Genomic DNA, 26,791 nt, shown 5'->3' on the forward strand with positions numbered 1-26,791 from the left:
GGCTTCCCTGGTGGCTCAGACAGTAAAGAATCTGCCTGCAATGCAGGAGACCTGAGCTCAATCCCTGGGCTGGGAAGATTCCCTGGAGAAGGGAATGGCAACCTACTCCAGTATTCTTGCCTAGGAAACCCCATGGAGAGAGGAGCCTGGTGGGCCACTGTCCATGGGGTTGCAAAGAGTTGGACATGACTTAGTGACTAAACAAAACCAACAACTTAACATATGAAGGTGAAAAGGAGGCAAATTAAAGAGTTCTAGCTCCTGGGAATTCTCCTCTGCCCACTTCCATAGCAGAGAAGCTAGGTTCTGCTCTACCACAATGTAAGGTGTTTTAGGACAGGGAATTTTCTCTGTCTTATATTCACTGATATTCACCAAGTGCCAATGTGTCACACAGCAGATAATCAATAAACATTAAACAACTGGATGTGATGCCTAGGCTGGAGGCAGGATGCAGATTACTCTGGTCTGTTGACTCCTAGGATTTTTGTCGACCTCAGTGGTTCACAAAGCAAGCATTTGAGGAGGATGGGCAATGTGAAATGGAAAAGAATAACCTTGAAAGGCAAAAAACTTCTTATTGCACAAGCTATTCTAGATCCATTTCCTGCCCTAACTCTAAATAGCTGGAGAGAGTTATCTGTGCTCTTTGGGGTGAGGACTATTTCTTTTCTGTCAGCAGCCTAGCACGAATTATTGTAGGGACTCTTAAAAATGAAAGAAGAAATCTATGAATAAATTAAGGTGCTTTTGGTAATCTCGTTATCACACACCCTCTTTACATATTCCTTAGAGTTGTGACCATTAAGATCCCCCCAAAGATTCCATAGTCACTTGAGGTGTGCAGAGTAGATCATGTGGGTATTTTGTTTTACTGCAAAGGCTAGACAACCTGGCTGACACGCCAAACTTTTGGCTAAGTTGCATAGAGCATGAAGAGGACCTGCCAGGAGGAATTTGGGTAAGAAAACAAAGCAAAATAATATGCTTTTCTTTCTGCTGACTTAGCACCAGCCTAGGAAAGCCTTGGAGAGGGAGAATTTGAATGGGTCTTTGGCAGGACATGGACAACAAGGCTCTGTTAGTGTTTCAGGGGACCTGAGAAAAGCACCCCTGCACCTCAGCTTCCCCATCTGTAAGCTGAAGAGGCTGGACTTGATGATTCTTAACAGCCTTCTCGGCACTGACACTGCAGTGGATATCTATAAATTTTGCCTCCCCAGTATACAGCCTTCCCTCTTTTTGGTAAGAGACTCCTTTCCTTTTGTTAGCTTATGTGGTCAGATGGGCTGATTGTACTGCTGAATTCAAGGTGGGGGCATGTGACCCAGGCCTGGATAATAGGGGAAGCGGATCCCCCAGGTGATGACAGTCACCTGGGTCTGACCTGGCCAGAGCACTTCATTTCCTTTAGCCACTGTGTTATGCATATGGGCATAGGCCCTAGATGCTCCAGTGTGTCTCCATTCTGAGACTTCCAACTGGTAAGGAAAAGAATGTCTATTTTTGCCAGGATTGCTGAAGAGGACAGGCTGTTGGTACCTATCCTGCCACTATCAGGGGAGAGCTTACTTGATAATGGAGCCAACACTGAAGAGAACAGAGCCAAGGAACAGAGGAGCAAGACTGGGTCCTGATCCCGATAACAACTGGAACCCCTGGATACAGCTATAGCTGAAATCAGTTACCTGAATACTTCTTAATTACAAGAGCCAATAAATTCTATCCCTCACTCATTCATTCAATTTAAGGTAGTTTGAGTTGTGTTCTCTTATCGATTGTGACCAAAGGAGTTCTGAGCAATAGAGAAAGCTCTGTGTTGCTTGAAATCTCAATAAGAAGAAGCCAGAAGCAAAAGACTACATGATATATGATTCCATGTATACGAAAGTTCAGAAAAGGCAAATCCATAGAAACAGAAAGTAGATTAGTAGATTGCTAGAAGCTGAGATGAATGGGAAGTGACTGCTAATGGGTACTGAGTTTCTTTTTGGAATGATGAAAATGTTCTGAAATTAGACAGTGGTGATGGTTGCATGACCCTGTGAATATACTAATAACACTGAATTACATCCACCACTTCAAAATGTAGACTTATGGTATGTAAACTGTATTTCAATTAATAAAATAGAAAAAAATTAACTACGGCCATTGGAGAGCCTTCGGGGAGTGAACATGAGCACTTGATCTCCTCACTTTCCTTGCTGTGAAGGATAGAAGTTACGAAAACAAGAACTGCAGAATTGGAAAAAGCTTTATTTCAGGGAATTACAAAAGGTAGTGAAATACAGGGCAAAGGGAGCACTAGTATAATCTGGCATGACACAGGATGGTCACTTGGTTTTGTTTTCTAACTACAAACACAAAAGAGGATCTCATTATTTAAGGTAAGACACAGTATGCATAAAACTACAGATCACTGGGCTAGAACCCTTCTTTTAATCTAGAGATTATGAAACGATTGTGAGACAACTAGGGTTAACACCCTTTGAGCTGTAGCATCCACTTGACACAAAGTTCCTTTGTTTCATTTACCAGATGACCAGGAATCATATACTAGTTTGGCTGCAACCATGTCTTCCACCGCCATTCCTGGAATGGACAGAAATTTGGTTTAACTTTTGTCAGAACAACTTTTCCCCAAACAGCCCAGGTCCCAGAACCAGCAGTTCCCTAATACAGTGCCCATCAGGGTAACAAGGACTAAGCACCCAGAGGTGAGTTCAGGCTTGAAGAGTCTGTGAAGGGTAAAATAAGGCAAGCAACGCTCACCAAAGTTCAGGGGGTCAGAAAACTTTCTGTAAACAGCCAGATAATAAATATGTAAGGCTTTGCATGCCCGTTACTTGCAGTTACTCACCTCGGCTGTAGTACACATGTGACTTTAGACATCAGGTAAACAGATGAGCCTGACTGTGCTCCAAGAAAACTTTCTTTATGGACACTTTAGTTTGAATTTCTTATAATTTTTATGTGTCATGAAATATTCCTTTCCCCCCCAGTCATTTGAAAATGTAGACACCATTTCATTGTGGGCTGTAGGAAAACAGATGGTAGGTTGGGTTTGGCGCATGCTCTGTCGTTTGTTGGACCTTTGGTCCAGTCCAAACCCTAAGTCTTTCAGCAATTCCCCCTTTATCTTAGAGTTTTGGGCAAATATCCTTAACCTTGAATGGGAATATGTTCTTAAAGGCAGGGGCTGGCTTTTATTTTTGTAACTACCACTGTACACGGTATGGAGCTTGATACATAGTAGGGATTTAATATGCATCTGCTAGATGAAGGGATGTGCCAGTAAACCAACCCCCAAAAGTGAGAAAGTAAAAATTGCTCAGGACTGTAGATCAGGTTTCCAGTGCTGTGTCTCCTGAAGGGGGCCAGCTGACCTCTGATCTGCTAAGGAACAATGAAACTCTTTCATACTCAACTAGATCAGTGTGATGTCTCTGAACCAGGCTCTAGATAAAGCTTATACTGTGTTTGCCTGTCTTTCTATGCATGAAAAATTAAAAATATATTTAACAGATGGTAAGGCATAGATACATTTTGACTGGCATGGGTGCTGGGTGGGCAGAGTACTGTTAATACTCTGTCAAGCATTAACACTTTGGGTGCTTGATCATTAAAATATATGTAACGTCTGGCTTGGAAGGAAAGTTATGACCAACCTAGATAGCATATTCAAAAGCAGAGACATTACTTTGCCAACAAAGGTCCATCTAGTCAAGGCTGTGGTTTTTCCTGTGGTCATGTATGGATGTGAGAGTTGGACTGTGAAGAAGGCTGAGTGCTGAAAAATTGATGCTTTTGAACTGTGGTGTTGGAGAAGACTCTTGAGAGTCCCTTGGACTGCAAGGAGATACAACCAGTCCATTCTGAAGGAGATTAGCCCTGGGATTTCTTTGGAAGGAATGACGCTAAAGCTGAAACTCCAGTACTTTGGCTACTTCATGCAAAGAGTTGACTCATTGGAAAAGACTCTGATGCTGGGAGGGATTGGGGGCAGGAGGAGAAGGGAACGACAGAGGATGAGATGGCTGGATGGCATCACTGACTCAATGGACGTGAGTCTGGGTGAACTCTGGGAGTTGGTGATGGACAGGGAGGCCTGGCGTGCTGCGATTCATGGGGTCGCAAAGAGTCGGAAACAACTGAGTGACTGAACTGAACTGAACTGAAGGTCTGGCAAGGTTGAGGGGCTCGGGCAGCAACTATTTACCAACCATTTTGAGAGTACTTCAATATTTTAGATGTAGGAGCTGAATATTAGCTCTGTTACCATATGTGTTCATTTCCTTAAAATGGGAGAGCTGGGCTGAGAGGCAAACCAGCTGAAGAAGGGAGCCCCTTCTCTGATGGGCTTCTGCCTGTGCTAACTCAAGATGGTTATGGTGCTCCCCATTGAAGACCTTCTTAAATCAGCAAGCAGAAAGTTAGGGAAGGAGGGGGAAAAAAGGTCAGGCTGTACTTCCTGTCTGGGTTGCCCTCATGATGGGTCTCCCTGTTATTTATCTTAAGCTCCCTGTTTTTAAACACCTTTTTCTCCTGCCCCTCCACCTTTGAAGGATATCTTCCTCTGAGTTTCATTTAGATCAAAGTCTAAATGTTTTAATGCTGATGCTTGTTATGGGCAAATCATTTTATACACACATACCACTTAATTCTCACAAAAACTCTAGGTAACAGGTGGTGAGAAAACTGACTCAAAGAGGTGAGATCACTTGCCCAAGGATGCATGTCTAAGGAATAGCACAGGGGGGAATCCAACCCAGGACCACCCAGTTCCAGAGTTCACGGGCTTCACCACTATGCCAAGACGTAAATAATTGACCTAAGTGATAGACTGCACAATGATTCAGTTACGGAGCCTGCTGACTCATTCCTCTTCCCACCAATGGGTAAACCTACCTGTGTTCTGGTTAAGTTTGTGCCCTGGGAGCAATGACTCTTACCCAGAGACTTGAACACGGTAGTTTTCTCACAGTGGGCTGGTTTCACTCCCTTCACCACTTCTCCCAGCTCAGCGAAGATCTCGGCCTGTCAAATGAACACACGTTGACCCAGGTCATGGAGCTAATATGGCTCAGGACCAGCTTCTGAAGCCAGGACAGGGTGTCCCTGACCTGGATAAGGGAAAACTTGATAAAATGACCTTCTATAAACTTAATGATGTCAGGGAGGAAGACTCTCCCTTAAATCTTTTTTGGGGATGAGAAGTGGGTTCATCTGCTTTTGTGATACCATGACTGCAGAAATACAAATCTGCAGCCAGGGGAATGTCCTGCCAGGACACTGTATCAGTGAAGAAACAGGCCTGTTCTTATCTGAACACTCATTTTGGCAGCCCCCTTCTTACTGCTATGCCCTGGTTATGAAAAAAAGGTCCGAAAGCAGTCAACACTAGTCCTGATTTGTTGGCCATACTGGGAAAGTTTCCAGAGGCTCCTATCTTCCAATCCTACTGCTTTACAAGACAGCCCAATCCAATGGAAAAGGCCATCAAGCTGATCTCTTAAGGCAAAGCGAACAGGAAAACACATGTCACCACATAATTGCCACGTTATTTTAGAAGGGAATTAGAAAGGATGGAAAGATATTTTAGAGTTGTCACCCCACAAAGAGGTGGGAGTTACGGAGATCTGGAGCAGGCCAGAGAGAAGGGGGTATTAATGAAACCCCGGGATCCAGGTGAGGACAGTCAGACATAAGCAACAGAAGGAGGCTCACCCCTGACAAGAGGACATCTCCAGACTCTTTCAGGGCGGCCTCCTGGGAATCCACATACAGCACAGCCTGTTTCATGAGCTCGTCATCCAGCTCTCTCCAGTCCGGTCTGCTGGCGCCGATGGCTAAATGACAGCAAAAGAGACCCTGAGCCTTGAAGTAGTCACAGGGGATACTGCAGCCTCCAAAGAATGAAAGGGGAGGGGAAAAGGAAGTGACAGAGGACACGTGGGAATGACTGTGGAATGCCTCATTTCCCCAGGCCAACTCCCTCCCAAACAACAAGACTGAGTTCACTAATAAGAATGACACTTGGCATTTTCTCCTTTCCATTTCATGTCCATTCTCATTAATAAAAAAGTATTTTGAGGCAACTTAGCATTCATGTACTGTGTGCCTACTATCGCTGGGATGTTTCACACATACTATTTAAAGTCCTCACAAGTACATTCATTTTTGATTCCCATTTAAAAGGTACTCAAACTGAGGCTCAAAGAAGAGGTATGTGCCAAGGTTATATATACAATAAGTGCATCTATGACTCTAAAAGAGCACATGCCTTTCATGCTTCTTCTGCTTATCAGGAGCAGCGACTTCCTTACACAAACCCTAAAGCAGAGACATCACTTGGAGCTTATTAATACCCCACACTCCTCTATCTTCTGTCTGTCTGCTTGCTCTTCAATCATTCCCATTCCTCGTTCCCAACCACTTTTATCACCTCATGAGAAAAAAAGCCCAGTGTCAGGGTCACAGAGAAGCCCCAGTAAACAGGAAACTGGTTGCACCCCAGCACCAAGGTTTCACATCCTCTGCAGAGCCCAGAACCATAATGATGAATCCAAGGAATCATGCCTCCTGGCACTGGGACATAGGATAAGGCTGAGACTGAATCAAATGCTTGCAGGACCAGGAAGGTAATGAAAATGAGCAGCACTGGTTAGAAGAACTGGATTAGAAATGGTGGAGAACTCAGCACAGAGAAGAAAGCAGGCCCTTCTAAAGGGAGCACTAACTATTCTGCTCAAGCAGAACCATTGCCATGTAAGAACGCAGGGCCACTCTTAGATAGCCCTCCCCCCGCCCCCCTGCTCCTTTTGTAAAAAGAGAAGCAGGAAATCTATTTGCATGTGTTATTTCTTGGTTTTCAGAACACTTAACACTCTATGGCCTAAACAAAACACATCTGCTGGCTGGATCCAGCCCATGGCAGCCAGTCTTTGGAAACGGCTATAAAGCTTTATACAAATATAAGGCAGCATTTGTAAGCCTTCTCTCACTGCCATCCAGTTTTCTCTACTTGTTCCCTCTCCTGTTGTTCCCCAACACTCTAATTGTCAAAGACAGTGATGCAAAATGTCCATCTTGAAGGTTGTTTGTGTGAGGAGTTCTATAGAACAGAAGCACCAACTAATGAAGCTTGTAAATAAATCATAAGCTGGTGGGAAAAACCCTAGCCTCTCAAGCCACCTCTTCTGATTGCACTTGTTCCCCCTAATTTGGAGCATGGTGAATTCTCAAAGGGTTGCATAAGGCCACTCAAGCCAATGGAGGTGGTCCAGGAAGCAAAGGGAGGGGCCTGACTCAGGCTGGGCTTTGGCCTTCCTTCAGTGGGGTTACACTGGGTGAGGGTCAGAGACTGGCTGGTGGGATGCTGAGAAAGAATGAGGGGTATGCAGGGACGGGTGGAATTGGGCCTAACTCTCAGCCAAGTTGTAAAGTAAGTAAAATCTGTTGTTGGTGTTTCCCTGTCAATTCTACTTGTAACATACTTTTCTTAAGTATATTTACTGCCTCTAAACACACAAACCAATTTTGTCTTTAGATCAGGGAAAGATACCAGACTCCTCAACTCAAAATCAAGTTAGCTCTTCCTAGTGAGACATTCGAAGTGTGAGAGGTATACAACATGAGGGAGATTCTCTGTTGCTATCTTTGAAGGTAGAGTGTCCACATGAAAAGAAATGTGGACAGCCAACTGGAGCTGAGAGCAGCCCCAAGGAAACTTGCATCCTTGTCCTACAACACAAAGGACTGCCACAACCATGTGAGCTGGGAAGAAGACTCCAAGCTCTAGATGAGATTGCAGCCTGGAAAACACCTTGCTTTCATCCTGCATGAGCAGAGGACTTAGCTAACCCATGTCTAGACTCCTAACCACAGAAATTAAGATAGCAAATATGTTCTACTTTAAGCTGGAAAAAAAAATCAACTCAGTCTTATTGAAGATTCAGCTCTTGTCCATTTTACCCAGAACTGACTTCTCTTGAAGTTCCAAGTCCTTCTAGAAATGCTCTTACTGTTTGAGTCTGGCTTTATGAACAATAAGACCTATCCCCTGGATTCACATTCATAATACCGGTCCCATACAGGCTGAAACCTTCAATTTTCTATGGCCCATTCTTCAATCATACATGTTTTGTTTCCTTCATAGAGCTTAACCTTTAGCTGGAACTATCTAGCTCATCTATTTGTTTATTGTCTACCTCCCTTCTCTAGAATGTAAACAGCAGGAAAGCAGTGACCTTGATGGCTGGTTTACTTTGGCTTCCCCAGCATGTAAAACAGTGCCTGCACCATGGTAGGGATTCAATACACATTTGTGAAAGAACAAATAATCATGATACTTGGCCCTTGCACATGTGTGCAGAGATCTTAGAGTTCACCCTATGTGCCTGTCACTAAAACATGGGGCACTGGCACCGTGTTTAAATTATCTAGCCTTCAATTGCTTGCTAATCAGACTTCAGTTTTCTTACTAAAAGATAACATAGAGCATCATTCAAGATATTAGGCTTTGAGGGTATATTGCCTCAGTTCAAATCCCAGCTTTGCCTCTAAAAACCTTTGACTTTGGGCAAGTTACTTAATCTTTCCATGCCTTGGTTTACCTACCATACAGGGGTCATGATAACAATAGTTCCTACTTCATAAGGTTGTTTTCAAGATTCAGTGATATAGTACATAACAAAGAATTTAGAACAGCACCTGCTAGACAAAGTATTTAATATAGACCAGATCTTGCTATAACTCCCAGGGTCATCTAAGGATCTTCAGGAGCCCAAGGAACTCTTATGTTTAAAGTCCCAATTATCCTACCCCACATATGAAAAAGCATTCACATAAATGCATTTAGTCACATAAAATGTATTTTGTGCTGTAATTAAAAAAAATTAATTCCAAAGTGTTGGTAAGAACAAGTGAGTCATTTGGCTTTTGTAATTAAATTTCATGACATTTAAGAAGTGAGTTATAATTGATCATTGGCCATATTATACTTTATAAAATTTTAATTAAATTTATTAGTTTTGAGTTTGTGATTTTTGTTTCATACTTTGGAGTGCATACTGTTTCTTTAAGGTTCAAATGTTTCTGAGGCCAGTAAAAAGCTCAGGCATTCTGCATGAATAAAACAACTCTGCAGATGCAGCCTCTTGGTCCAGTCAAGGGAGAGTCTGGCCATCCAGTGTTCATGGAGCCACTCTGCTTACCATTGATGTGAGCCCCAGGCTTCACCCATTCACCAAACAAAATGGGCTCTGTTGCCATGGTGACTGTGATGATCACATCTGCCCCCGTCACAGCCTCCTGGACCGATGAACAGATCCGCACTTCTCCTGGCACCGTGTTCACAAACTTCTCTGCATTTTCTTTGGTGCGGTTCCATATTCTCACCTTCATTCAGGGGAATAAAAGGGACATTGGTGCTGTGATTATTTGGCTGTTTACATTTCATCAAACCTAGGAGTTACAAAGAAAAGTTGAACTACTCTAGGGTTAAGGCTGCAGTTAATTAAATCATTCCTTAAGGTGAATGAACATTTGTCTAGGCCAGATTTGAAAATGACCTTTCTCTACTCCATTTCCATGTCAGGAAGGGGGGGAGGTTTTTCAATTCTAGCTTGAGACATGCAGCCTCAGTAGTGTAATAGCTATTATATAGCTTAGTGATTAGCAGAGCAAATTCTGGAGCTAGACAGGTTTAGAATCAAACTTTGCTCTGTCACTTACTGTTTCTGAAGCTATTTAACCTCATTCAGCCTAAGTTTACATATATGTAAATGCAAATCATAACTGACAAGGTCAGCATCAAACTCACGGTTTATGTCTGGGCCTCTGTAAGGGAGTCATAACAGGTGTGAGATTAACAAACAGGATGTGCAGTGCTGTGCATGGGACAGCTTGATCTCTGAAGGATATTTAAGGAATTAAAAATTGGAAGGATTTCAGGAGTAAATTGGGACTTACCTGGTGGCTCAAATGGTAAAGAATCTGCCTGCAATGCAGGAGACCCAGGTTTGATCCCTGGCTTTGGAAGATCCCCTGGAGAAGGGAATGACTACTCTCTCTAGTATTCTTGTCTGGAGAAGTTCATGGACAGAGGAGCCTTGTGGGCTAGAGTCCATGGGGTTACAAAGAGTTGGGCATGACTGAGCAACTAACACTTACTTACAGGAGTGAATGGTGCAACAGAGGAGAAGTCAAGAATAGTAGCTACAATTAGATTCCTGGGAAGTGCTTGCAGGGAGAGGGTGGTCACTGGCATCACCAGGAAGTGGGGACTTGCTAGCTTGTTTAATACATTTTAATGTCTGCGGTGGCAGTTGTCAGGCTTCAGTTGAAAATAAGGCCTAAAGAAGCCCTCATAAGGAAATATAATGAGTATAGAAATAAATGTTATATGTGAATAAGTTCATTAATTAAGGTGAAAACAGTATAATAAGCCCAGTTATAAGAAAATGGTTAACCATACTACCGTTCTTGATAGAAAAGTTGAAATACTATACCAATATGAGGTAAGCTGGAAAACTGATGTTACAACATTCGGTGAAAACTATTAAAACTATGATTAAAAGATTAATGATTAAAACTACATTAAAAGAAGTTAATATTCAAAAAATACAAAGAACTTATAAAACTTAATATAAAAATAAACAACCTTATTTAAAATGGGCAAAGGTTCTCAATAAATATTTTTCCAAAGAAACTATTAAGTCCACCATTCACATCACTATTAAATTAGAAATCAACTACAAGGGAAAAATTGAAAAAAACACAAACAAGTGATGGCTAAACAATATGTTACTAAACAACCAATGGGTCACTGAAGAAATCAAAGGCAAAGGAAAAAAGCACCTAGAGATAAATAAAAAATGAAAACATGATGATCCAAACCCTCTGGGATTCAGCAAAAGCAATTCCAAGAGGGAAATTTATAGCAATACAAGTTTACTTCAGAAAACAAGAAAAATATCAAATAAATAACCTAACCTTATACCTAAAGCAATTAGAGAAAGAGGAACAAACAAAACCCAACGTTAGTAGAAGGAAATAAGTTGCAAAGATCAGAACTTAAATAGAGACAAAGAAAACAATGGGAAATATCAATGAAACTAAAAGCTGGTTTTTTGGAAAGATAAACAAAATTGAGAAACCTTTAGCCAGACTCATTAAGAAAAAGAAGACTCAAAGTAATAAAATTAGAAATGAAAAAGAAGTCACAACTGACACCGCATAAATACAAAAGATCATGAGAGTACTACAAGCAACTATACGTTAATAAAATGGACAACCTATGAGAAGAGGACAAATCTCCCAAACTGAATCAAAGAAGTAGAAAATATGAACAGATCAATCGCAAGCAATGAAATTGAAACCATGAGTAAAAAACTCCCAACAAACAAAAGTCCATAACCAGACAACTTTATGGGTGAATTTCATCAAACATTTAGAGAAAAGCTAACATGATCCCTCTGAAACTATTCCAAAAATTTCAGAGGAAAGAACACTCCCAAACTCATTCTATGAGGCTGTCATCACCTAATTCCAAAACCAGACAAAGATGCCACAAAACAAGAAATTATAGGCCAATATCACTGATGACCATATATGCAAAAGTACTCAACAAACTACTAGCAAACTGAGCCCAATGATATATTAAAAGATCATACACCGTGATCGAGCAGGACTGATCCCTGGGATGCAAGAAGTTTTCAACATTTGCAAATCAGTCAGTGTGATACACCACATTAACAAACTGAAGAGTGAAAACCATATGATCATCTTAGTAGATGCAGGAAAAGCTTTTAACAAAATTCAATACCCATTTATGATAAAAACTCTCCAAAAGTGAGCATAGAGAGAGCATACCTCAACCTAATACAGGACATATATGACAAACCCACAGATAACCCAGTGTTGAAAAGCTGAAAGCAATATCTTCTAAGATCAAGAAGACAAGGATGTTTACTCTCACTACTTTTATTCAACATAGTTTTGGAAGTCCTAGCCATGGCAATCAGAGAAGAAAAAGAAGTAAAAGGAATTCAAATAGGAAAAGAAGAGATAAAACTGTCACTGTTTGCAGATGATACAGAAAATCCTAAAGATGCTACAAGAAAACTATTAGAGCTCATCAATGAATTCATTAAATTGCAGGATACAAAATTAACACACAGGAATCTATTGCATTTCTATGGGCTAAAAACAAAAGATCAGAAAGAGAAATTATGGCAAAAATCCCATTTACCATCACATCAAAGGGAATAGAATGTGTAGGAATAAACCTACCATAAGAGGCAAAGACCTGTACTCTAAAAACTACAAGATGCTGATGAAATAAATCAAAGATGACACAAACAGATGGAAAGATACACCATGTTCTTGGATTAGAAGAATCAATATTGGTAAAATAACTATACTACCCAAGGTAATTTACAAATTACTCATGGCATTTTTCATAGAACTAGAACAAAAAATTTAAAAATTTGTATAGAAACACCAAAGACCCTGAATATCCAAAGCAATCTTGAGAAAGAAAAATGGTGCTTAAGGAGTTAGTGTCACTGACTTTTGACTATACTACAGAACTACAGTAATCAAAACAGTAATGGTACTGGCTTAAAAACAGACATATAGATCAATGGAACAAGATAGACAGCCCAGAGATAAACGCATCCATCTATAATTGCTCTCTAGTGCAGGAGGTAAGATGATGCAATGGAGAAAAGACAGTGTCTTCAATAAGTGGTGCTGGGAAAACTGGACAGCTACATTTTAAAAATTAAATTAGAACACTTTCTAACATCACACACAAAAATAAACTAAAAATGAATTAAAACCTAAATGTAAGCTTAGACACTATAAAACTCTTAGAGGAAAACATTGGCAGGACACTCATTGACATAAATCACAACAATAACTTTTTGGGTCTACTTCCTAGAGTAATGGAATTAAAAACAAAAATAAACAAATATGACCTAATTAAACTTAAAAGCTTTAGTACGGCAAAACAAACCATAACAAAACGAAAAGATAACCCAAAGAATGGGTGAAAATATTTCCAAATGAAGTGACCAACAAGGGATTAATCTCCAAAATATTCAAACAGCTCATGCAGCTCAATTGAAAGAGAACCCTATTAAAAAATGGGCGGAAGGTCTAAATAGACATTTCTTCAAAGAAGACATACAAATGGCCAAAAAGCATATGAAAAGATGCTCAACATCACTCATTGTTAGAGAAATGCAAATCAAAACTACAATGAGGTATCACTTCACACTAGTCAAAATGGCCATAATCAAAAAGTTCACAAACAACAAATGCTGGAGGAGTATGTGCAGAAAACGGAACCCTCCCACACAGTGGGAATGTAAACTGGTGAAGTCACTATAGAAAACAGTTTGGAAGTTCCTTAAAAAAGTAAAAATAGAGCTACCATATGATCCAGGAATCCCACTCCGGGGCATATATCCAGAGAACACCACAAATTGAAAAGATACATACACCTCAATGTTCACTATAGCACTATTTATAATAGCCAAGACATGGAAGCAACCTAAATGTCTATAGACAGATGAATGAACATAGAAGATGTGATACATACATAAAATGGAATATTACTCAGCCATTAAAAGAATGAAATAATGCCATCTGCAGCAACATGGATGACCTATAGATTACCATACTAAGTGAAGTAAATCAGAGAAAGACAAATATCATATGATACCACTTATATGTGGAATCTAAAAAAAATGATACAAATGAGCTTATTTCAGAAACAGACTCAAAGACTTCAAAAACAAATTTATAGTTACCATAGGGCAAAGGCTGAGGGTGAGGGATAAATTTGGAGGTTGGAATTAGCATATACACACTACTATCTATAAAGCAGATAATCAATGATGACCAACTATATTACATGGGAAACTTTACTCAATATTCTGTAATAATTTGTATGTGAAAAGAATCTGAAAAACAATATATATATAAAAATAAAAATCATGTTTCCGTATACTTAAAACTAACACAACATTGTGACTCAACTATACTCCAATAAGCAGCTCATACAGCTCAATATTAGGAAAACAAACAGTCCAATCAAAAAACGGACAGAAGACCTAAAGACACTTCTCCAAAGAAGACATACAGATGGCAAAGACAAAAGATGCTCAACATCACTAACTTTTAGAGAAATGCAAATCAAAACTACGATTAGGTATCACCTCATACCAGTCAAAATGGCCATCAACAAAAAATCTAAAATAATAAATGCTGGAGAGGATGTGCAGGAAAGGGAACCCTCCTACACTGTTGGTGGGAATGCAAACTGATACAGCCATTATGGAGAGTCCTTTAAAATCTAGGAAAAAAACTAGCATATGATCCAGCAATCCCACTACTGGGCATATACCTTGAGAAAAAAATAATCAAAAAGACACCTGTAGCCCAGTGTTCATAGCAGCACTGTTTACAATACCCAGGACCTGGAAGCAACCTAGATGTTCATCAATTGATGAATGGATAAAGAAGATGTGGTACATATATACAATGGAATATTACTCAGCCATAAAAACGAACAAATTTGAATCAGGTCAGTTCTAGTGAGGTGGATGAACCTAAATCCTGTTATAAAGAGTGAAGCATGTCAGAAAGAGAAAAACAAATATAGTATATTAACACATATATATGGAATCTAGAAAAATGATGCTAATGAAACTATTTTATAGATATAGAGCATGGACTTGTGGACACTGTGTGGGAGGGAGAGAGTGGCATGAGTTGAGAAAGTAGCACCATCATACATACAATATCAGGTGTAAGAAGAGTAGCTGGTGAGAGGTTGCTGGGTAGCACAGGGAGCCCAGTCTGGCTCTCTGTGATGACCTGGAGGGATGGGATGGGGGCAGGGGAGGGAGGCTAGGGAGAGAGGGGATGTATGTATAATTTACACTGTTGTATGGCAGAAGCCAACATGAGATTGTAAACATTTTTTTAAATTTAAATAAAAAATAGAGAACAAAAAACTACCATATGATCCAGTAATTCCAGTTCTGGGTATTTCTCTGAAGGAAACAAAACAGTAAGGCAAAAAGCAGTAGGTACTCCCATATTCACTGCAGCATTATTTACAATAACCAGGATATGGAAACAACCTGTGTCCATCAGTGAATAAATGGATAAAGCAACTGTCATGTACACACACACACAAAATGAAATACTGTTCATCCATAAAAATAATGAAATTTTGTTAGCTGAGACAAAAATGTGTGGATCTTGAGGGTTTTTATGCTACGCAAAATAAGTTAGACAGAGAAAGGCAAATAGTATATGATCTCACTTAGATGTGGAATCAAAAAAAACCTCAAATGAATGAACAAAGAAAATAACTGAGAAACTGATATATACACACAGAGAACAAATATACATACACAAGAGAAATACATACACACATACATATATACACAAGAGAAACTCCTTGTGGTGATCACTGGAAGGGTGAGGGAGGAGCTGGGGATGAGTGAAATAGATGAAGGGGATTAAGAAGTACACACTTCTAGTTATAAAATAATTAAGTCATGGGGATACAATGTGCAGCATAAAGAATACAGTCAATAATGCTATAATAACTTTGTATGGTGACAAAGGGTAACCAGATTTATCATGGTGACCATTTTGAAATGCCTATAAATATCCAATCACCATGATGTACACCTGAAACTCATATGATATTGTATGTCAATTATACCTTGGTGAAAAGCATAAAAAATCATAAAACTGTGTTATGAAAAGCAGATGAGAGAAGACTAGAAATGTTAACTACTTGACTTTGAAAACAGATTAAAGGGGATTTTTCTTTTTTTTTTTCTTCCTTATATTTTCATTTCTCAAAGCAGAGGTACTGGTTCTATCATAAAAAATCACACCTTAAATCTGCCCCACGCCTCTCACACACAGAAAAAAAATCAAATATAAGCAGTATCAAGTGTATCAAAAATAACAGGAAGCGTGAGCCAGGCAGAATGGGGAAAAGTGCACTGATGTCTAGGCTTTGAAGGGGCATGCTGTGGCCTCCTGCTCTCCAGACCTCATTGTCAGTTCCTGGATTCCTAACCCTTGAATACTTAAGGACCCCAGATTCTGCTAAGAGAAGCAACAGAAAGGGGCCGAAAGAATAACTGCATGTATGCCCTGGATATAATACAATCCTTTAAGTAACTGCATAGGTTCTGTGTGCCTAGGTGTACTCCACAAACTGAGAAACTGGAAGAAGTGACTCAGGCCTTCCTCCCAACTCTTCATCTCCAATGGGACTTTCACACAAGTCAATAAAAGAATGGTCTAGATGGTTGTACTCCCAACCTGACAATTTCAGCATAACTTACATTTTAACAAAGGAGTACAGAGAAATGTGACTGCTGCTTCCTCCCCACATCCCCCACCTCCCTCCCTGGACTTACCTCCTTAAAGAAGAACTGTTCTGTGAAGACCTCATAATGGCTGTAAGCCTGGACCCCAGCTCCAAGGATACACAACACTTCACTGTTGGGAGGTTTCAAAAACTATTTGAGAGAAAGGAGATAAAAAAGATCAAGAGAGACTCTTGAAGTCAGGAGAGGATCAAGTACAGTTTGAGAATCAGGGGACCTTTATTCAAAACCTCTCAGGCAATCAAGGAGATGTCATTTTGTATTTTTATTTCCACTCTGTATGGTGCGGGAGGGAGAGAAAAGCCTTAACTGGGTACATAATATATACCAATGCTTAACCTTCACGATCTCTTTTAGTCCAGACAATTAACCCCATGCACTAGATGCTCCCAGTTATCCTCTTCTTACAGATAAAGAAATAGAGGTCCAAAGAAGTTATGTAACTTGCTTAGAGCCCTGTAATTATTAAATGGCACAGTAGGGATCCAAAACCTCATCTTTCATTCTCCAGTGCCCACATGCTTTCTCCTGTGCTACCCCATCTCAGGGACATGATAAACCAACCTACTTCTCAGAGCTGTGAGTTGCTTTTGGAATCCATGAATCCTTGTGAACCTAGGTTCTCAAGCTATATTCTCTGTGCCTACTCTCTGTTGATCCTGTCTCAGCCTCTGTCTTCCTTTAAAGAGGAATGTAGAGATGGCATTTGTGGGACCTCCTCAGGGTATATGTGCATCTTTATTTGGGGATGAAGTTGTATGATCAGCTCTCCAGTAAAGTCTTTCTGACCTCTCTGATAGAATTTACCACTTCATAGCACTTGTTTGTTTACAAATTTATTTTCCTGTACTTGTATGTAAGTTCCATTAAAACAGAGACAGTCTTATTTGCACAGAATTGGCACGTATCTACTCTTACCTATGAGAAATACAGCAGGGTTTCTTGACCTCAGCACTACTGATATTTGGGCTGGATAATTCTTTGTTGGCAGGCTTTGGGTAGTTGGCAGGTGAGAGGGCCGTACTGTGCACTGAAGGATGCTTGGCAGCATCCCTGGCCTCCGTCCATTAGCACCCCCTATGCCCTCAGTGGAGAGTGAAAAAGTTGGCTTAAAGCTCAACATTCAGAAAACAAAGATCATGGCATCTGGTCCCATCACTTCATGGGAAATAGATGGGGAAACAGTGGAACAGTGTCAGACTTTATTTTTGGGGCTCCAAAATCAATGCAGATGGTGACTGCAGCCATGAAATTAAAAGATGCTTACTCCTTGGAAGGAAAATTATGACCAACCTAGATAGCATATTCAAAAGCAGAGACATTACTTTGCCAACAAAGGTCCATCTAGTCAAGGCTATGGTTTTTCCTGTGGTCATGTATGGATGTGAGAGTTGGACTGTGAAGAAGTCTGAGCGCCGAAGAATTGATGCTTTTGAACTGTGGTGTTGGAGAAGACTCTTGAGAGTCCCTTGGACTACAAGGAGATCCAACCAGTCCATTCTGAAAGAGACTAGCCCTCGGATTTCTTTGGAAGGAATGATGCTAAAGCTGAAACTCCAGTACTTTGGCCACCTCATGCGAAGAGTTGACTCATTGGAAAAGACTCTGATGCTGGGAGGGATTGGGGGCAGGAGGAGAAGGGGACGACAGAGGATGAGATGGCTGGATGGCATCACTGACTCGATGGACAGATGGACATAAGTCTGAGTGAACTCTGGGAGTTGGTGATGGACAGGGAGGCGTGCTGTGATTCATGGGGTCATAAAGAGTGGGACACGACTGAGCAACTGAAATGAATGAATGAAATGAATGCCCTCAACTGTGACAACCAAAAATGTCTTCAAACATTGCTAACTGTCTCTGGGGCAGTTGGTCTCTGGAAACAGTTGGTCTTAACTGTTTCCAGTCAAGAACTACTGGCATTGAGAAAGGACATCACTTGCTCTCAAACCATCTGTGTTAAATAAGACTATCTTCTGTCTTTTCTCTATTTCATTTAATAAAAGTTGATCTTGATCTGCTCTGTATCAATAATTGCCATTATTGAGATTCTGGAGTGCAACCTTAAAAACAAAAATGTTTTTAATCATTAATCACTAGCTAAAAGGAGTCTCAAATATTAGCAGATGATTAGAGATTCTCTCTCCTGTAGCTGCACAGGAGAGATACCATTTTCTGCCATCAACTATAGTTCAAAGAAACTTGATTTGAAAAGGTTTCCAAATGATAATAACTTATGTTCCCACTCAGTAAGGAGAATTAGGTAATTTTTCTTTAACTAAATAATTTTTTTTCTGTTCTCAGTTAATATAAATCTATTCTTGGAAGTACATGTGGGCTTCAGAAATTGTTGCAGTTTCCTGTAAAAGTAACCTTTAACCTCTGAGAGTAAATCTGTAATTCTGCTTGCTTGTCCTGCTTGACACATTGCTGCCCTGATAATAATGTTAAAACTGACATCTCTTTTCCTAAATGGTATAACATTTATGATATTTATTAAATCATAATAGGATTGGTGCCACTTCATTCTTTTCCTAGAGCATACAGATAATTAAAAACATATATATGAATCTGCTACGTTTCTTAAAGAGTTTGAAAGACTATGTTTCATTTGCATTCACTAAGGCCTTGCGTGGTCTGGCCCTCTGGTCAGCCCAGCTTCCCCCCTCTGGACATACTCTCTGCACCTCTGGTCTTTCAGGCAAGAAGCCTCCTTGCTGCTCTCCAAGCACACACGCCTTTATCAACCACAGGGCTTTGCTCTCCACAGGTTCTTTCCTTTGCCTGGAGTACTTTCCCTTCTGCTCCTCACAAGTAAATCCTATTATTATTCTAATGCAAGTTCAGCTATTTTGGATCTCGGTTCCAAATCGAAAAAGGAGTATGTCAAGGCTGTGTATTGTCACCCTCCTTATTTAACTTATATGCAGAGTGAAATGCTGGGCTGGATGAAGCACAAGCTGGAATCAAGATTGCCAGGAGAAATATCAACAACCTCAGATATGCAGATGACACCACCCTTATGGCAGAAAGTGAAGAAGAACTAAAAAGCCTCTTGATGAAGGAGTGAAAAAGCTGGCTTAAAACTCAACATTCAGAAAACTAAGATCACGGCATCTGGGCCCATCATTTGATGACGAATAGATGGGGAAACAATGGAAACAGGGACAGACTTTATTTTCTTGGGTGCCAAAATCACTGCAGATGGTGACTGCAGCCATGAAATTAAAATGACGCTTGCTCTTTGGAAGAAAAGCTATGACCAACCTAGACAGTATATTAAAAAGCAGAGACATTACCTTGCCAACAAAGGTCCGTCTAGTCAAGGCTATGGTTTTTCCAGTGGTCATGTATGGATGTGAGAATTGGACTATAAAGAAAACTGAGAGCCAAAGAATTGATGCTTTTGAACTGTGGTGTTGGAGAAGACTCTTGAGAGTCCGTTGGACTGCAAGGAGATCCAACTAGTCCATCATAAAGGAAATCGGTCCTGAATGTTCATTGGAAGGACTGATGTTGAAGCTGAAGCTCCAATACTTTGGCCACCTGATGTGAAGAACTGACTCATTTGAAAAGACCCTGATGCTGGGAAAGATTTAAGGCAGGAGGAGAAAGGGACAACAGAGGATGAGATGGTTGGATGGCATCACCGACTCAATGGACATGAGTTTGAGTAGGCTCCAGGAGTTGGTGATGGACAGGGAAGCCTGGTGTGCTGCAGTCCATGGAGTTGCAAAGAGTCAGACACGACTAAGCAACTGAACTAAACTGAAGTGAAGCTCAGCTAACCCTCACAAAAGAAATGTAAGTCTCTCAGTTGTGTCTGACTCTGTGACCTCATGGACCATACAGTCCATGGAATTCTCCAGGCAAGAATACTGGAGTGGGTAACTGTCCCTTTCTTGAGGGAATCTTCCCAATCCAGGGATAGAACCCAAGTCTCCCGCATTGTAGGCGGATTCTTCACCAGCTGAGCCATAAGGGAAGCCCATAAGCCTTGGCAAATCCCACAGCCTGGAGCAAGACACTCCCCCCACCCCACTTTTTGTTTTGCTCCCCTTTCATTCAATGTATCTGTCAGGACTGTAGTTTTCACGTTAACTGGTGCAATCTTTAGATTAATATCTATCTCCCCAAATGTACTCTGTGCTCCGTGACTGCAGGTTCTGTATTTGGTTTTAGTCACCATTCTATGTCCCATGCTGAGCACAGGACCTGGTGCTTGGTGGGCACTTAAGTATTTGCTGAATAATTGCATGTCAAGAATAAACCCTGATACGCATTGTCACCCTGAGAAAGCATGCCAGAGTCCCCAACTCAGGGTATGTGCAACCCAGACACAAAGTTACAGTGTCCATCAAACCCAAGAACTTCCTAATACTTGTCCTTCTCCCGAAAGCCCTAAATAAAATAGAAGTGATGGGAAAGAAAACATTCTACTCCTATAGCACAAAAAGTAAAATAAATCCTTGCTCCTTATTGAAATAGCTCAACCGAGTCCCTAGGAAAAAAGTGGTGTAGTTTAAGCCTAAGCTCTGAAGCATCAACTCAATGATTCTTAACATTTCTTGGAGTGCATATTTTTATCCATTCAAAAAGCACAGTGTAACTGAGAGCTGGGTCTAGAAGAATTAACCTGGTTGATCATCAGAATTAACTAGAAAGCATAAAAAACGAAAACACTTTGGCCTTACATTCAGAGATTTCAATTCAATTTTTTGAATTAAAAAAAAAAAATTTCCAGAGGCTGCTGCTGCATAGCCTGGGCTGGAAACTATTTGCCTGGGACAAGAAGACCTATAGCTACCTGTGCTGTCTGACTTCAGGAAATCTTAATCTCCATTTCTTTCTGCACAAAATGAGGCCAGTAATTCTTGCTCTGCCTTTCTCACACAAACCCAAAAATAAGTTGAGACAATGGGTTGAAAATTATTTTGGAAAAAATCAAAGTCCTTTTCAAATATAGGGCAATATTGTTAGAGTCCCTCTAAGTTACCAGGGAACATACCTCAGAGACCCTTGATTACTTTAATCTGAGTTGGGTCTGGATATAATTAAACAAACAAACAAAAAACAGTTCCTCAAGGTGCGTACTGTAGTCTAATCCCTTGCTACATAATTACCAGATTTAGCCCCACATTCTTCCCTTATCATCATGTGTTTGCTATTGCTACTGCTAAGTCATTTCAGTCATGTCTGACTCTGTGTGACCCCGTAGATGGCAGCCCACCAGACTCCCCCGTCCCTGGGATTCTCCAGGCAAGAACACTGGAGTGGGTTGCCATTTCCTTCTCCAATGCATGAAAGTGAAAAGTGAAAGTGAAGTTGCTCAGTCGTGTCCAACTCTTTGAGACCACATGGACTGCAGCCTTCCAGGCTCCTCCATCCATGGGGTTTTCCAGGCAAGAGTACTGGAGTGGGGTGCCATTGCCTTTTCCATCATCATGTGTTTGCTGCTGCTGCTGCTGCTAAGTTGCTTCAGTCATGTCCGACTCTGTGCGACCCCAGAGACGGCAGCCCACCAGGCTCCCCCATCCCTGGGATTCTCTAGGCAAGAACACTGGAGTGGATTGCCATTTCCTTCTCCAATGCGTGAAAAGTGAAAGTGAAGTTGCTCAGTCATGTCCAACTCTTTGAGACCACATGGACTGAAGCCTTCCAGGCTCCTCCATCCATGGGGTTTTCCAGGCAAGAGTACTGGAGTGGGGTGCTATTGCCTTCTCCATCATCATGTGTTTAGAAGACCTTAAAACACTCACAATCTGAACATCTGGTCTTTGCTGCTCCAACCCTCCACTGGCCCCACGTTTCCTTTCTGCCTAGGCCTCATAAGTCAGCACTCCCAGATCTTTAATGTGAAAGATTCCATACCTCTTCTTTTTCACCCTAACCTCTAAAAATACTGTTCTTCTTGTAGGGTGCCCTTGCACTGCTTAGAAACATTATCACCTGTATCACTTGCTATTCCTTCTGCTCCTACCCTCCTCCTGTTTCAGTCACTCACTTTTTTTTCAGTCTTTACTCAAATGTCACCTCAGTGAGGTCTTTCCTTGATCATTTTAAATGCCACTGCTTCCCAATACCCTCGATTCTGCTTTATTTTCATCCTTCTAACTGGTGGTGTGGGTGGTGGTTTAGGAGCAAACTCTAGCCTATTATTAAACTCAAAAAGGGTTTGTTGTTGGTTACTTTTTTTTTTTTTTTTTAGCAAATCATACTACGAATTTCACTTTTTATTTTATTGTCTCACCAGCCCTGTGCATGTCACCCTCTGTTTTGTTCACTACCACATCTCTGACATTTAGAACAGTGCCTGACACATGATAGGATCTGAATGAATACATTTTTCTGGCTCGGATATGTTGTCCCCTCTGCTTTTAGTGTAGTCCTGACCCTGGCCTATGAGGCAACCACACTGATTTGCCAGGAACAGTGTGGATCAGGGGCAGGAAAGCAGTCTGGGAATCAAGAGGTTAAGTTTTAAATTCCTGCTCTGCCACTTATTAGCTGTGTGATCCTGATCAACTTGCAAAACCTCTGTGAGTCATATTTCCTATACTTGGCAAAAGGAGATAATCATCAAGGCTGGGGTGATGGTCGGAAAGAGCACATGTAAGGTACCCAGAATCTTGGGCTCATTATGGTAGCCAATCATTTTGTGAATCACTGTGCTCATCGGATATCCTACATTTGGCATATGATATTTCACCTATGCCCATAGAAAATAAAAATGTTCCTCACTTCTACTTAGACCTTCAAATTTGAGATACTCAATTCCACCCACCAGCTTGCACTAATCTTACCTTGGTGGCAATGGCAGACACTGCAGCTGTTCTCTTTGCAGTTATGACATTTCCATCCATGACCTTGGAGGAAAGGAGAGACAGTGAGCAAGGGGCACCTGGATTCACCACTTAAGCAGAGAGAAGATGCTCTAAAAGAGTTAGCCCTGGAAGCATTGTGTGTGTGTATGTGTGTGTGTGGGTTCAGTTGTGTCTGACTCCTTGCGACCCCATGGACTATAGCCCACTAGACTCCTCTGTCTATGGGATTTTCCAGGCAGGAATATTGGCTGGAGTGGGTTGCCATTTCCTACTCTGGGAAATCTTCCTGATCCAGGGATCAAACCTGTGTCTCTTGCATCTCTGTGTCTCTTGCATTGGCAGGTGGATCTTTAACCACTAGTACCTGGGAAGCACCAGAAAGCATCATAATAGTCTGCAAGGAGAGTGTTTTGCCTGGAACCAATTCCTCCACTTATAAGATATGTAACTTTGAACAAATATCTTAATCTCTAAGCACTTTGTTTTTCCTACCTGTACAAACAAAGATAATGGCAACCATTCATAGGGTTTTTGTGAGGTTTAAAAGCATTGGCAAAAATGAAGACATTTAACATGTGGCCAGCCCTCAAGAAATGCCCATTTTGCTTTATTTGCCCCAGGATTCTCAAAGTAAGTCACCTGACACCTGTGCAAGGGCCCTGAAACTCTACCTCAGTGGCTCTCAACTCCTCCTGCACACTTGGGTAGGTTTGTGAAGATACTGATGCTCAGATATATCCTTAGGCTAACTGAATCTGGATCACTAGGGAGAGGACCCAGACGACATTGTTTTTAAAATCTCCCCAGGTGGTTCTGAATTATACCTGGCTAGTAATAACCACCATCCTTTGCTCTGCTGGCCTCTGTTTATATTATTCATCTCAATTGATCCTCATCAAGTAGTAGCAGTATTCTCATTTTATGGACAAGGAAGTGAACTGCTTGGCTATCAGTCAGATTCAGGAAGAATTTCAGGCCCTGTCATTTAGTTCCAAAGCCTGAGGTGGTACCAATTTCCTGGGTAAGCACTCTTGGTAAGTAGTATGGATGTCATTTCCATTGGGTGAGCAGAAGTTGTCAAGAACTAAATACTCTTTTCAGAGGAGTAATACGTAGCCAGCTTCCTTGGGGAGCCTGAAATTCTGAGAAAATTTTAGAGGAAAGTTGTCAGAATTGAATGAGATCAATTTCTTCTGCCTGGCACATAATAAGTGCCCAGTAAGTGGCAATCAGAAAGGCAGAGGAGCATAGTCTACTATGCTAAGACAGTATAGGCCCTGGGCTCACACAGAGTAGGTATGAAGTCCATCAGTGTCCCTGTTAGCTATGTAAACTTGGCAATGCTTGGCATAGTTGCTCTTTGACTCAATTTTCTCATCTACAAAATGGGGTAATAAAATTACCTCACAGAGTGGTTTTAAGAATTAAAAGCATTAATACATATGAAGTATTTAGAACAGTGTCTGACATACACAAAGTAATTCACAAATACAGACCACTACTATTTTTTTTATATTATCATTAAATGTTAAAACAGGTCACTGTGTATACCCCTTAGAAAAAACTCCCAGGTATTAGAGAGCGCCCCTAATCTGTAACTCATGTAACTTCATGTTACAGATTCCTGTTAAAAGTTTCCTTAGCTACTGGATTTGTGCAAGCTGTATATTTGTAGTAACTGGTAATAGGACAAGATCACTGCAAGAATGACGAGATCATTACTTCCGCAAGTTCACACACTGGAAGCAGCAGTGGTCTCTGATGCTGGGTTACATCCTCAGGCAGTCCTAGAAACAGATACACAGTCACAGGTAACCTGCACAGTCACTGGCATCCAGTCATTCAGAGAGGGGCATATGTGGTCACATTCAATACGCCCCCTTGCCTAAATTCTGAGCTAGCTTTGTGCACAGGGGCCCCCGCTAAACCCCTGGGCAGGGAGTTGCTCACCGCCAGAAGGGAGCCATTGCTCGGCTGGAAGAGTAGCACGGTAGCCTGATGGGAGGGGACAGTGGAGGTGGCGCTGTGGTCCTCGTAGAAGGTGACCAGCTTGGTGGTCAGGGCGTCCTCTGCTGCACTGTAGGCAGGCATGACCCCCAGGAACCTAGAAGAAGAGAGGGAGCAACTTCAACCCCTTCCTGTCGATGCTGAGACATCCTGTCAAGTCCCTATGTCCCTTTCTTTCTCTTTCCCCACTCACTGCCCTACTGGCCTTCTCCCTCCTTTGTCCCCATCCCTCTGCCGTTGCCTTTAGCAGTGTGCAGAGTACGTTCGAGTCTGCCTCTGGATGAGAAAAACCACCCCAGTTCTGCCACTTACTAGCTGCCATAACCTTGGGTCATTCGCTTCACCTCTTGAGTCTTCGGTTTTCCCATCAGCAAATAGCTGCATCAATAGCCACGTTCATATGGAGTGTGTTGAATGAAACCAGATAACAGCTTTAAAGCGCCCACAGTGGGTTGCTCAAATTAGGTGAAAGGTGTTATTAGTAGGGATTAGGGAAGCCCTCCTTTCTTTTCTCCTGCTGCTTCCCTTCTCACCCCTCCCCTTCCTCCTTTCCAGTTTCTCCAGCCCCGGACCCGGCCTTCCTCACTTACCCCCTGTGCTTGGCGACTGGCACCACGGTGCGCACAGGCTGCACGACTCCTCCGTCGGGGCCGCTGGAGAAGTTGGCCAGAGCGGTCTCCAGAGGCGCGATGAGCAGGCTGGAGCTGCGGAGGTGGTCCTGTACATCAGCCGCGCTCAGGAACACCGGCCTCGAGCTCATGTCGCCGCCGGACTTCTAACCTCAGAGCGCTCACGGCGATCCGCGTTTCTAGTGCTGTGCTCTAAATGAGAGCCGGGGAAAGCTGGGAGCGCTGCCGCCTACAGGTCACCGCCCAGCTCGGAGGGCGGAGCAAAGCCGTTTTCCTCCCACCCCCATCTGCAGGATTGCGAGAGTTGGGTCCGCTCCAGTCGCGGTTTCCCCTAGGTTGGAGTTGAGGCAGCGGGCGGGCTGGGAGTTGGTATCCTTGGGTCCACTTTCTCAATTCCTGTAGTTAGCTGTGGTCACATTCCTTGCAAAACGTGTTAGTTTGGCTCCCCACTTATTTCTTAAATTATTGCCTACATCTTAGGAGGTCTTGGATGTAAGGCGATAGAAAGTTATTAAAAACCATTTTCCTTTCAATTCTGTCTCCATCTGGAGTCCCTTATCCCAAATTCCTTCCCACTCCCATTCCCATTCCCACCCCCAGTTGCCTGCCTGTTGCACAGTTTTCTCTTGGGGTTAACTAATTCAACTAATTAAGTCACCTTTAGAAAAGGGAAAAGTTCCCAGGACAAGACATAATGACCTTATTTACAAATTGCTTAATGCATCAGATGTCATATCAGCAGAGGAGTTGGGATCTGCCCTTGAAGTGAGACTCCAAAACTCTACTCCTAACCATTAGGCTACATTGGCAGAGAAGGTGGAAGAGGGCATTTCGAGCCAGGTGAAACCCAGGAGTGGAAGGAATGTTGTCTCCTTGAGAACAGTATCTTGTAAGACTG

The 26,791-nt window shown here is 41.7% G+C and overlaps 1 protein-coding gene across 1 annotated transcript; it reads right to left on the bottom strand.

The window, feature by feature from the left end:
• Positions 1 to 2,236: 2,236 nt before the first annotated feature.
• Positions 2,237 to 26,113, bottom strand: CRYM (crystallin mu). The gene is made up of 8 exons (XM_061401369.1): positions 25,855 to 26,113; positions 25,208 to 25,361; positions 23,237 to 23,299; positions 16,464 to 16,565; positions 9,216 to 9,399; positions 5,728 to 5,849; positions 4,953 to 5,037; positions 2,237 to 2,592 (listed from the first exon to the last, which is right to left on the bottom strand). Exons 1-8 carry the CDS (start codon positions 26,022 to 26,024, stop codon positions 2,528 to 2,530), a joined length of 945 nt encoding a protein of 314 aa, XP_061257353.1. The 5' UTR covers positions 26,025 to 26,113; the 3' UTR covers positions 2,237 to 2,527.
• Positions 26,114 to 26,791: the final 678 nt, after the last annotated feature.

The sequence above is a fragment of the Bos javanicus genome, chromosome 25, assembly GCF_032452875.1.
Source record: "Bos javanicus breed banteng chromosome 25, ARS-OSU_banteng_1.0, whole genome shotgun sequence".
NCBI classification, from domain to species: Eukaryota; Metazoa; Chordata; class Mammalia; order Artiodactyla; family Bovidae; genus Bos; species Bos javanicus.

Excerpts from the sequence above, each read along its gene's own strand:
- CRYM (XM_061401369.1), bottom strand. The coding sequence starts at position 26,024 with ATGAGCTCGAGGCCGGTGTTCCTGAGCGCGGCTGATGTACAGGACCAC. Across the intron at positions 23,300-25,207 it reads GCAATGGCTCCCTTCTGGCG|GTCATGGATGGAAATGTCAT; the intron begins GTGAGCAACTCC and ends CTTTCCTCCAAG. Across the intron at positions 5,850-9,215 it reads GCCTGGGGCTCACATCAATG|CCATCGGCGCCAGCAGACCG; the intron begins GTAAGCAGAGTG and ends GCTGTCATTTAG.